Source organism: Gavialis gangeticus, unplaced genomic scaffold (assembly GCF_001723915.1).
Source record: "Gavialis gangeticus isolate Ggan-Ray unplaced genomic scaffold, GavGan_comp1, whole genome shotgun sequence".
Taxonomy (NCBI): Eukaryota; Metazoa; Chordata; order Crocodylia; family Gavialidae; genus Gavialis; species Gavialis gangeticus.
The window spans coordinates 138,446,323-138,459,076 of record NW_017729032.1 but is presented as its reverse complement, the minus strand read 5'-3'; the positions used below and the strand labels follow the sequence as shown (position 1 = coordinate 138,459,076).

The window sequence follows — 12,754 nt, the reverse complement described above, 5'->3', positions numbered from 1 at the left end:
TGAGCGAGAACTGGGTCATCCAAAAACGCCTTTATTTTGAGGCAAGCAGCCATAAGCAAGTACTAACAGCCCACTCAGAAGTTAGCGAAGACTCCCTGAGCGTGACGAGGGTTTTGCATATGCTGCGTCATCTAGCTGCCTGGAAAACTGCGGTACATTTTGCAGACAAGGGTCTGGGGGTGAATCCGGTCCCTTTGATCAAAAGAGTCGGCAAACTACTTCTTTGCAAACTTTCCGGCACAGACGCTGACGAAGGGGTGCTCGTACCTGAAAGCCAGTAACGAACGATTTTGTCCAGCTATTTTCGCCGGTCTAACAGAAGAGACCGGCTTTCCCCCGAGAGCCGAGGCGGCCGGGCGGGGGAGGAGTCGGGGCTGGGGCCGGCGGCGGGGCTGGCTCCCTCCTGCAGCCCGGCTGCTTCCTCTTCCGTCCTCCCGCGGCCGCGGCGGCGCAGCCCGGCGTCTGCAAACTTGCAGCGCCCGCGGGGCACGGGCGATGGCAGCGCGGGGCTGAGCAGCTCTGCTCGGGGGCAGCGCAGCATGAAGAAGCCGGACGGGAAGGTGGTGTTGCTGGGGGACATGAACGTGGGCAAGACGTCGCTGCTGCACCGCTACATGGAGCGGCGCTTCCAGGACACGCTCAGCACCGTTGGCGGCGCCTTCTACCTCAAGCAGTGGGGGCCCTACCACATCTCCGTCTGGGACACCGCAGGTCCGCCCGCGGGCGCGGGGCGCTCCGCACCGCTGCTGCCCCGGTCCTGCGCAGGGCTGCTGGGACAGGGCGGAGGTTACAGACTGGGATGTAGTTTAACGGGGGGCGGGGCGACCCTTGGGGCCTTTCCCCAGTGCCCCTCTTTCCCCTGCCTATCTGCTGCTCCGCTTGCAGCTCCCTGCGCGGTGCCGTCTGCCAGGCCCACTGCTGCTTCCTCCTCAACTTGCTGTATGCTCGGTGCTCCCCTGCCCTCTCTGCTCCTGTGTTCCCTACTCTAGCCCTTGTCCACAGCCTGCCACGTGGAGGGCTGCCTGCTCCATTTGTGGCACGCAGGAGGCTGGCTTGTCCCCAGTCTAGGAAATGTGTTGTGTTTCAAGTATGTGATGTGTCTGTGGGCCCCTGGCTACCATGCTCAGTGGGACGCTTCTCTGCTTTGAGTCTGTGACCCAGGTTCTCTCTTCCCATATATCTGGTGCCAGGCATGCTTTTGGCTGATGCTGTAAGGTAACTAGTTTGGAGACAAATGGGAGTCTGAAGCAATCTGTATTTCTGATAGTCCCATGAATGGTGGGGTTTTTTAGGGGGCTGGGGGGTTATTGGTTTGGAGGTTTTTTTTGTTTTTAAAGCACTTACTGCTGATCTTGTCATGGCTTACAACAGTTATGTTGCAATTGAAGTTGAGGTGTGGGTGGCACATAGAGGGCAACACTTGCTCTACTTCTTCAGTTTGTTCTAGGTCTGATAGTGGTCAAAACCAGTTTTCCCTGTGTATAGCTGGATGTTCTTTTGTGGCAGGAACTGGAGAGATCCTAGCACTTGTACTTGGTAAAAAGCTAGACTAAATTGCTACCTTCTGCAGCATATTTTCAGGGATCAGATGTATGCAGTGGTCAGAATAATTGGTTTGAAAAAATGACGCTAAGTTGAGTATTCAAGGATTTTTGTGGGTGATCTCTGTTATTGGACCAAATGTATTGTTGGGAGGGATACTGCCCACAAAAATGCTTGCTGCTTGTATTTTTCCTGGACCATCACAGCTACAGTGTCACCCAACACTTAAGTTTTGTAAATGCGGTTCTGTGCCTAGGGCAAAATCAGTGGGGACACCTTGTGCAGGATTTAAGAACTTTTTGACAGGACTGTCATTGAAAGCAGTAAACTGTGCCTTTCTGTGTTTCATTACCAGTGCAATCAGTATTCTGTTCATCTATATAATGATCAAGCACCTCTTGCTAAACTGTGTGTAGAGAAGAAAGTGCTGAAAAAATCCTCTGGAAAACAGCTGCTGAAGTGAGCGACACTACTGGATTGTTTTGTTATACTATGTTTGTATTCTAGCTTCTGCATAACAGAATACAAAGATCATGATTCCATGCAATAGCTGTATGCATTTTGGGCTTTTTTTCTTCCTGCAACTTGATTTTCTTTTTTAAAGAAGGGAAAAGCAAAGTTAGTTATGAACTAACCAATTAATTGTGGCACCGAAGAGCACTGTAGTGGCAGCGTTGTGAGCCTTTCATAGCAGATAACCAGCAGGTGCAGGTGATTAACAGTCTATTTCAGTAGAAAAATTACAGTTAAATTTGAGTTTCTAATTATTCTTTGCAGTGCAATCCTGCTGCTTCCTGACTTTCTCTGGATTTACAAGCATATTATGCATTATTTTTACCCCACATGTTACATTCTGGTCTTCATAGTTGAGGATTGCAAAGAACTTTAAGGACTTCCAAAGGACTCCCACCTCTATACTTCTTAATTTACAGTTAGAATGGCAACTTTTGAGTGACTGAATGCACTTTTTTCTTCTGAGTTCTCACTTTTGCAACCCCTAAGTTTCCAGCTGTTCCATAAAAGAACCAGAACTAGCTTAAATGGTAGGTTCAACCTTAGTTTTTGCAGCACCTAGACTGGAGCCTTAACACTTAGCTAGAATCTTTTAGGTTACAAGCTTATTTCTATTGGGTTATCTCTCAATACGGTTTCCCCTTATCTCTGTTGGATGAATATCAAGTGAGTTATGAATGTTCACCATGAAGATAAGTTTAAACCTTTCTCTTGCAGTTTGTTCCATTACCTGCTCTAAAAATCATTTTCCTTACGCTTAACTGGTATCTTTTCTGAACCAGTACTCTAGGTATAATTTGATTTCTATCTGACTTTTAACGTCCTCAGCATAACTGGGCTCTGTGCACTCGTGTTCCTCTTTCTTTTTGGTTGTGTTTTTATAGTAGAGATGTCTCATATCTGAGTATTTCGCAAATAAGAGCAGGGGTTGAGATGAGTAAGAACAGTAAAAGATAAAAGATAAAATAGAAATAGAAGAGACTTGAGAGAATGACAACATTTCTTGTAGGATCTCAAAGATTACTACTAACTTTTTTTTTTTTCAATTTGACGTGGGCCTGGAAAGAGGCAGTATATTAAACTGCACGCTTCTCTGGGGGTCATAAGAGATGAGGGTGTTTAAATAAGTGGGTTATTGCTTCCTAGGTCAGTGGAAGCATTAAGATGGGATTTTTCATCTTTGGGTATAACATGTGGCAGCAGTCTATTCTGAAGGCCAGATAAGCTTGGACCATTGTGAATTAGGCAGTGTTGGACAGAAAGGCATGTAGCTTCTTCCTAGACTTCCCCAGTTATGTTTAGCCGCCACATTGTTTTGTGTAAACAGCAACAATGGGGTTCTGGAATATCTGTAATTTGTTTTGTTGAAATATTTAGCTTCTTGAAGTATCTTTTGCCTTGCCCTTCCTATCTGTAATAACTCTTGCAGTACAAATATCAACAAAAGTTAGTTTGGAAATGTAATGTTTTTTTTAAAGCCGCCTGAAGCTGGTGTAGTATTGTAATGCCTCCAAACACAAAGTACTTGTAATGTTATGTTAGTACTGATAGTGCATAACACTACAAGAGTTTATGATGAGAATAAAAGTTAATATAGAAAGTAGAAAAAATTCAGGAAATAAAGGGCAAAGAAGAGGTGTAGGATTGCAAATGTGCATGTGTGTAATTCTCTCTCAGCAGCATCATTGCTCCTGGCAAAAGTGCTGAATTGAACACTTACCATGCTAATAATTTAGTACAAACAAAACAAAAAATCTGTACTAAAAGGAGACTATCGCAGTACTATTTTATGCTACTGGGGAAAAAATAGGGAAGCATTAAAGTATGAAGTGATGGAGTGCTGTAAATTAACTGGTATAATGATTGATTATCAGGAATCCTGGTTTTCTGTGATTTTAAAAAATCCCCAATTTTTGGCTTTAAAAAAAAAAAGAACCCCATATCCACATTTTTCCCTGATTTAAATGAAACACCACTAATATATATAGAGAGAGATATAGTGGTGTTTAATTTTAATCGGGGAAAAATGTGGATTTGGGATAACTGTTTTTTTTTAAGCCAACAATTGTTTTTTTAAAAACCAACAATTGGATTTTTTTTTAAATCGGAGAAAATCAGGATCCCTGCTGATCATTTTGACTGTAAGAATAAGTGCACATTTCTTCTCTCTCAACTTAATTGCTGGTGTTCTGAGTCACTTATGCATCCAGCTGTACGTGCAAATCTGCACACCCTGCAGTGCTTACTAGAGCATGATTGGCTCTGAACGAACCCAATTTTTATCATCAGGAAGAGTCCAAGTTGCATAACAATCAACTACTGATAAGAGAAGCCCAAGTCAAACACGCAGCAACACATTAACAGTCTTTTATAGTATTGGCATAGTGTAGTGAACAGTGTTTTGACTTGGACTCTGTAAAAGATGTTGGGTTTCTCAGCTCTCCAACAAAGGAAATGAACCTTTTTTTTTTTGGTGAAGCAAAATGACAGATTGCACACTGGCTTTTCCATGGAAGTGTCCATTTTACTGATAATTGACAAATAGCTTAAAAGGCTTAAAATGTTGAAAAATTTTTCAAAACAAAAATTCCAAGAATCAAATGAAAAGTTATTTCTCTTTTCTGCTAAATAGATCCTAGAATTTGTGGCCCAGATTCAACAATCCATCTCAGTGCCCAATGGCTTAACTACTTTGCTGAATGGTAGGCTTCAATGCACATACAAGCATTCTCTCCAGTTGGAAATACAAAAACAGGCATGCCCACTGCAGACAATTCCCTTCCTTACCCAGTTCTTTGGGCTTTTAGCTTTCCTATAGAGAGTTCACTCATTCAGTTATGTCCATCTCTTGTGTACATTTCTCTGTGCCTACTTTAGAAAGTAGGAAGGCAGAAAGTTGACAAGAGACAGAATACTCAGACGTATGTATGTCCCTTGTCCCCCTGATCCCTTGTAGACTTTCACAGCAAGTAATCTATTTGGTTCAAATGCCATTGCTATGGTAAGAACACTTCTAATTGTTAGACCTGAATTATCAATGCTAAAATGAAAGCATATAATTCACTGTTTACATTTCATCCCATTAGTGCATTACAAAGATTTCTTTTTAAGAGTGCTAACTTAAGATAACTTAAACTATATAGCTGGACCTACTCCATAAAAAGTAAATTTTATGCTTCCAAAATATCGTAGTACTTAACAATAATTATTGGGTTGGGGCCTCCTTTTCAAACCAGTTGAGAACAGGCCTTGTGACTTCCTTGGACATTGTTCAAAGAAATTTATTTAGAATCAAACAACCAAAATGAGGTCACATACAAAAAAGGTCTCCCTTGTGTAGACTGTAGTAAGTCTTAAGCTGTTTAATGACACAATAGTACAGTGTTACCTTTATTTGCTTGACTATAGTTTTGCTACAAGAAGAACAGGTGAAGGACATGCTCAGGTGAGAACATGTTACAAGGTGTAAACCTTTTTGGAAAACTTAAGTAAAATACAGTATAACCTCATAAATCTGGATATCAAAAATCCAGAATTATCTAAATTCCAGCACTTTCCCCACCACATCGGGACTAGCTGCCGCTCCCTCCCCCGTCCTCCCGGATGCAGAGGGGGAAGCTTGCATGCAGCAGCTGCCACTGCCATCCACCACCCCATGCCACCGCTCCGCATGCAGCCGCTGCTCTGGGACCAGCTGCCGCTACCTCCTTCCCCGCTCTGCAACCGGCTGCTGCGCCAGTTTCAAACATCTGAAATTTTCAAATTTCCAGCAGGTGCTCGGTCCCGAGCATGATGGATTTATGAGGTTATACTGTATATGAAACAGCCGAGTAAAGGTTGCAAGATTGCTTTATGTACATCTGATGGTTTCATAATAGATCAGACTAATTTTAGACGAGCTAAAGCTTAGAGGAAATAAAAATAGTCCTATTCATATTAATCAGAGTAGCATCTAATAGGAATGCTTTTATACATTTTTTAAAATCTTATTCAGTAAGTGAGGTTTTTGTATTTTTATATAATATTAGCTAAGGAATAGAGTAGAAAAACTATCCATTTTGGAGTTTTTGCTCTTTAGTCTTGAACTATAATTCTAAATGAATTGCCCACTTGCAAGTGTAACTGGTTAGTGCTATTTAGCAACTTAGTTCTTGAAACCTGTGGCACTTATACACGTGCCAGATGTAGTCAACAACATGTGCTAATTAGCATGCATCAGAGCAAACTCAATTTACTGAGTCTACTGGAGCATGTTAATGTGCTCCAGCAACCTCCCTGTCGCAACTATTCTGTGTCGAATGAGCTTTAGTTCAAGTGTCCCTGCTGCCATTTTGAAGTGCGGGACGCTGAATACACATGACACTGTGGGCACCTTAATTACAGCACCTCTTGGAGCCACTATAATTAAGCACTACCCTCTTCCCCCCCTCTGGCCCCCGCCCCGGAGTGTGTATAGACACCCCTAGGTTTTTAAAAGGTAATTTCCCTAACTGGTTAGCCACCTGTTAAAGCTTTTTAAGATTTAGAACTGAAACATTTGAAAATTAAATTGTTTTCAAATATTGTTAAGATTGTACACCTTAATATAAATATGCATTTTTATAAATTTTAATGATTTGCTTGATATACCTATTTGTACTGTTTAGTCATTTATATCTCATGTATTTTGCTATTGACCTTGCTATTAAAATGTGGGTATTCTTATGTTGCAAGTATTTCATTTTGGTGGAATTAGTTCTTTGAACCTTTCTTGATTCTCAAAATCCATGTGAGGGTCAACACTTTTAAAGGAATTAAAAGCTGGAGAACCAAGCATGCTGAAAATTATTTATACTCTCCCCCCCTCCCTGGGCATAAGTTTACAGCAGTCATGGAATGAAACTGCTGGAAATCTTCAGACTGAGGTTCAAACACAGGCTGAAATCTTGATGCCCTTATCCTGTCTTTGCTGGTTTAAAGCAAAAACTAACAACTGGTGTGTGTAATTAGCGTGTGTTTGTTTTTAAAGGCTCTTCATTTATTTTGAGATGTCAGAACTTTAGAAAAGGAAAGCTTTGTCTGTACAGTAGAGAGAAATGCAAGTCACTAGATTAAAAAAAAAAAATAGCAACTTGGGTAGTGTGCGTGTTGTTTTTTGTTTTTCTTTTTCCATAGATATGTTTTCTATTGCTGGCTCACTGTCAAAATAACAGACTTGTAAGAACATTGCCATGTAATGATAGTCCAAAAGCGGGCAGCTACTGAAGTTGCCACTAGTTAGTCATGTGTTTTTTAAGGAAACAACAAGGTGCAGTGGTTAGATCTCAAAAGTAAACAGTCCTCCTTTTCCATGTCACAGAAGTAGATTTAGTTCCCCATGCAGACAATTAAGCCAAAGGGAAGGGAAATGAAACCATAAACTTGCCTTAAGTTGAACTGCATCTTCTTTTTTTTTGTCAATAAAGCCAACTTTTCTTTACAGAAAAAGTACACTGTCTGTGAATACTGTACCTTTTAAATCTCTTTTCTATGATAATTATAAGACAACATGGGTAGCTTTAAAAAAGTCCAAAGAAAGAGTTTTTTCTATTATGAATCTGCCTGCTCCTACTCTGCAGCAGGACTGTGTCTAAGGAGTGGCCATGACACCCCCTGGTGGCTGAATGGCTTCTGCCCTGCTCTGCCTTTAAGCTGCCCTCCACTTTGCTCTTTCCTGCCACACCTTGATATACATAAGTCTGGAAAGGGGAGGTTGCCCAAGAGCCTAGGTCTGTCTCCTTGCCAGCGGATCCCCCCTTGGGCCCTGCTGCTTTCAAACTTGCTCTCATATTCCTGGCCCATACATATTCTCCCCAGGACACCTGTTGCCTTACGGGATATTCATGGGCTCTGACCTCCCCTATAGCCATGCCCAGGTGTTAACCATGAATCATCTCTGTGGGCCGATGTTCTCGCGTTTCTTCTGGCTGCTTTGCATTTTCTAATCTCTACCTCTCCTGCAGGTCCCTGGCCTTTGGCTCAGTCTTTTTACTTTTACTCTATTGTAGGGCTCCTACCTCTGATCTTTGCCCCACTTGGGCACTGGGCTCTCTAGCCCTGACTCTGCCTTGTTCAGGGCCCGCCTGGGACCTCCGCTGGCCCCAGCCCTCTTGGTCTCCACCTGCCTTCATCTTGAGCCCAGCCCCAGACAGGGCTCCAAAACACTGGTATACCCCTAGCCCCTTGCTGTGGTTAACCACAACACTTCTTAGGGGCTCCAGTGTGGGTTAAGCTCAGTCTGCCCCTTCAGGTGCCCTACTGTGGCCTCCACACACTTCCCTTACAGTGACTTGCAAACCAAAACTCAAACAGAACGTAAGCACTCTGGTATAACGCACATTTACAGCTCGCTGGCTGTCTACCAAAGTCTCTCCATTCTGGAGACTACCAGCCCTCAACTCCTAACTCCTCGTTCCCAAGCTTGGCAGGATCTCTGTAAGTCAACCAGCAACAGCCATCTCCCAGTAGAACTCTTTCCTGTTTGGCCTCCAGGGCCGAATTGACTGCCGTGGTTCAGATTCCGGGTTTATGTCTTCCAGACTCTGCCCGTTCCTGGTCAAGTGACTTCTCTGAGCTGGCTGCTGGTGTTTTTGAATTCAGGTAGCTTACTTCTGCTGGTCACTGCTATAACAGTATCTTGTCTCCTATGGAGGGTTTTACCTATTGTGCTACTGCTAAGCTGCCAGTACTGCAATAGACTTCCTATTGCCCACACAGCTCCCGTTGTGTTGTACTACTGCAGAGCTAGTTGCAGCTAGTTGCTCTGCAGTAGGCACTCATTGCCTATAATTCTCTCTGGTAGCCAGTTCTACTGCTGTCCCTTCTGTGAAATCTCCCATCTGGAGATGCCCCTGGGTGGTTTCTCCCTAACAGTAACAGGAGCCCTAGGCTCCCTCCTTGTTATGGATCCCACTAAGAAATTTCTCACTGGCTAGAAGACAATAGTTCTACAGTTACTTATTTATTTTTTTGAATCATGCCGTCTGATTGCGACATACGTAAAATTTGTTGTAGACTATGAACTTGCTTGATGGAAACATCTTTAGAATTCCAAACTTTCATAGTTGATTTAGTACCCTTTTAATTTCTTCAGTCTTTGTACAGCTGAAATCTAAAACAATAATATTATTTCGCTCTCCAAACCATTACTTCCTGTTAAGTGCTGCAAGTATGAACTGCACTTAACAGATAAAATTAGATCCTTTCCCTGAAACAACTTTAAAGTTAAGGTATAAATGAATGGGTGATACATATTTCCCTCCTTCTAGGGTATGTTGGTGGACAAGGGCAATGGCAATAAAAATCATAAAAGTTTTGGATTGTGATTGACCTGTTCTAGAAATGTCTTTACGTGTTCTTGTTTGTTTTTAGGTTTGTTGGAAAAACTGTTTAATAGGGGATATCAAGGTGTACCTGGAGCCATACAGAGTGCTATGTATAGTGATAGGGCCCAAACAAGTATGGTTTTTCTGAAGGAAAGTGTCTCCCAGTTCTGTTAGAGTTCTTTGAACATCAAAGTAATTCATTTTGGCGTATTCTTTTTTCTCTTGATTTTAAAGACCTCAAATAATGCCCCTGACAAGAGGCTGCTGAAGAAGCTAACTGGACACTGGGTGAGACAAGGTGTTGTCATAGATTAAAAAAACAACAACAAAAAACAAAAACAAAAAAACCCCAGCAAGCAAAGATTAGGATCTAATGTCAGTTTTCATCACAGCACAGGGCTGATGGCAGCCAGCAGATTCAGTGTCCAGATATATCCTGTAATGATTTGGAGTATGTGTTTTGGGTGGGGGAGAGAGGTGGTGGTAAAGTGGAACAACTTGCTGATGTTCTTCTGTGTTTGTTTTACCTTAGTCACGTTTGCAGAGATCAGCGTGGAACTTCAAAAAAAATCATAGGCAAGTTGGGGTAATAAGAATGTTCTGGAGGATGAGGTTCAGCATTGCTAACAAATAAAAGATCATTACTGGAGAGAAAATAGCTAAACTGATGAGAACTCTGCTAATGACACACAAAATCCTGTCCTGCCCATCACTAGAGGCTTCTCAATGAAAATCTTTTGCTCATTATCAGGTACCCTGGTTTTCTCTGATTTTTAGAAAGATCCCCAATTTCTGGTTTAAAAAAAGTAACCCTAAATCCACATTTTCCATGATTAAAATGAAACACCCCACTAAAAAAATCTCTTCCCCCCACCTAAAACACATGCTCCAAATCATTACAGGAGAGATAGATATAGATATATTCTCTTATCTTTTTAAATCAGAGAAAATCAGGATCCTTGCTCATTATGCAACTGTGGTAAGAATATATTGGGTTGCAGAAAGAATAAAATGGTAAACAATACATAGACTGGCATAATGCTTTCTACAGATCAGTGGTTTGGTGGCCTAATCTAAGCAACAGTGGTCACTGAATGAAAAAGGATAGTTCAGAGTTAGAGGAGTTTGGAGAAAGACAGTCAGATGCGTTAGACCCCTGAAAAACCTTTCACATGGACAGAGATTGAAGAGAGTTTATTAGTCTGTGAATACTGTGCCTTGTGGGTCTAAAGAAGGTAGGATTCAGGTTTTCTTTAAAATATCTTTGTAAACGTGTTTTTGTTGTTAGAAATCTGATCCTTTCATAAAAATCTGAGGGGAGATCTGTTCAGTAGGAAGGAATGTAGCAAAAGCTTAACAGTGAATACAGCCAGTCCAGGTCTTAAGTCGAAATGTTGTAACTCGGAACCAATTTTCTTATAAGAAACAATGTTATAAATGGGGGATTGGTTCCTGAACCCTATTTTCACCAAAAATACCCCAGAATTTTGTACTCTATCAATTATAGATGAGTAATATAGCTACATTCATGTATTTATATTGTAAATAGCAATCATAGTGATTTGGAAGGACTTCTTTGAGATGACTTTGTACTTCTGGAAGGGCTCTTGGCTGGAGTCTTTTCAGGAGTCTTGGCTGCAGGTTTTTCTGGAGTCTTGTCTGCTTTCTTAAAGTGGCCAAGGAAGTTTGGACAGATGTTCTCCAGGGAGATGAGTGGTGCAGCAAATTTTTCGCTGGCATGACATTGCATCAGATCAAGCTTTGTTAAGTTGAAACTGATGTCATAAAGATGAAATGGTGTCAGTTTATAAACGTTGTAAGTCGAGGACTGCCTGTAGTTTTATCAAGGAAAGTAGATTGGGAACTTCAATTTTTTTTGTTCTGCATCTCAAATATATGAAGATATTGAAGTGTGACACATTCTCAACTGCTAAAATGAGGCACTTCTGGATAGTGCATACAAATTGCTGAAGAAAATTATTGCGTCAAGAAGATAGCAAGTATCCAGTCCCACTTCTACCTGCTCACACTGAGATTCTTGCATTTTCAAGAATCTGATACAGGACTGGCTGTGAGAATCCCTGTACCTTATCCAGCAAGGCAGTTTTAAGTCCCTATCTCATTTTAAATTCATGATTAACATGTGGTATTTTACATAGAACTCCTAAATAACTGTGCTCTTTTAGTATAGGTGAGAAGTAAACAGCTCAGTGAGCATCTCACTTGAACTTTATCATTGCTCTGATGTTTGATGCTTGGATGTGACCTGAAACTTTCCAGAACTTTGTGTGTCCCAACAAATAAAGGCATTTCACCAAAGTCATAAATAAGGTTATTAAGCTGTATATCAGTACTAAATTTATTCAGCTAACTGAAGAATCCTTGCTGGCTTTTTGATTTTGAGCAGGGAGAAGAAGCCTTCAAAGCTTGGATGAAGTGGTGGATGTTAAATGTGACGGAGTTGTATGCGGAAAAACAGCACACTTCTCAAGTATTTGGAGAACAGAGTTTTAATGTTAAAAGCTTGTTTGTTGTAGATCTATATGAACAAGTCCAGGGTTAAGACCTGGGATTTGATGAATGTGGTATAATTTAAAATCCATGTTTTCTGTTTGAAGCACCAAAATAAGCTTGAAGGAGTCCTAAAAAAACTGCCTTCTGAAGAAGGCATTGTACTGGTATTGTAGCTTTCCCCCTCTCCCCTACTACCTCTTTCCTATAAGTTTTGTTTGCTCATTTTTTATGCCTCTATCAAAATTAAGTTGGCAGATGGTCAAAACTTGAGTTGAGAAGTTACTAACTCTTAATTCTTTAGTCATCCTAGTGAAAGATCAAATCTTTGTCTCTCTAAAGGTGTACATGAGCAGCTGGGGATTAAAGTTGTCATGGGCAAAGGTGTTTGCCAGGAACCTGGGAGCTCCAGGTTCTGTTCCCTAGTCTGACATTGGCATCCTGTGTGAACTTGAGCAAATCACTTGGTGTCCGTCCATGGGACCCATGGAGGAAATGTGTTCATCATGACTTCTGCCAGGTTACAAGAAAACTGTGATTCCTCTGACCCCATTAGCACCAACATCATAGTTTCATAGTTTCTAGGGTCGGAAGGGACCTGAGAAGATCATCTAGTCCAGCCCCCTGCCATGGCAGGAAAGAGTACTGGGGTCAAACGACCCCAGCAAGGTGTTCATCTAACCTCTTCTTAAAAACCCCCAGGGTAGGAGCCAGCACCATCTCCCTTGGAAGTTGGTTCCAGACCCTAGCCGCCCTGACCGTGAAATAGCGCCTCCTGATGTCTAACCTAAATCTACCCTCTGCTAGCTTGTGACCATTGTTCCTGGTCACTCCTGGCTGTGCTC

At 41.8% G+C, this 12,754-nt stretch overlaps 1 protein-coding gene across 1 annotated transcript in view; it reads left to right on the top strand.

Annotated features, from left to right (window-relative positions):
* Positions 1-430: 430 nt before the first annotated feature.
* RAB20 (RAB20, member RAS oncogene family) overlaps positions 431-12,754 on the top strand; it is a 75,060-nt gene continuing 62,736 nt past the window's right edge. Inside the window, exon 1 of the mRNA XM_019525394.1 lies at positions 431-711. Within this exon, the coding sequence (XP_019380939.1) occupies positions 540-711 (172 nt within the window). The 5' untranslated portion in view covers positions 431-539. The remainder of the gene's footprint in view (positions 712-12,754) is intronic.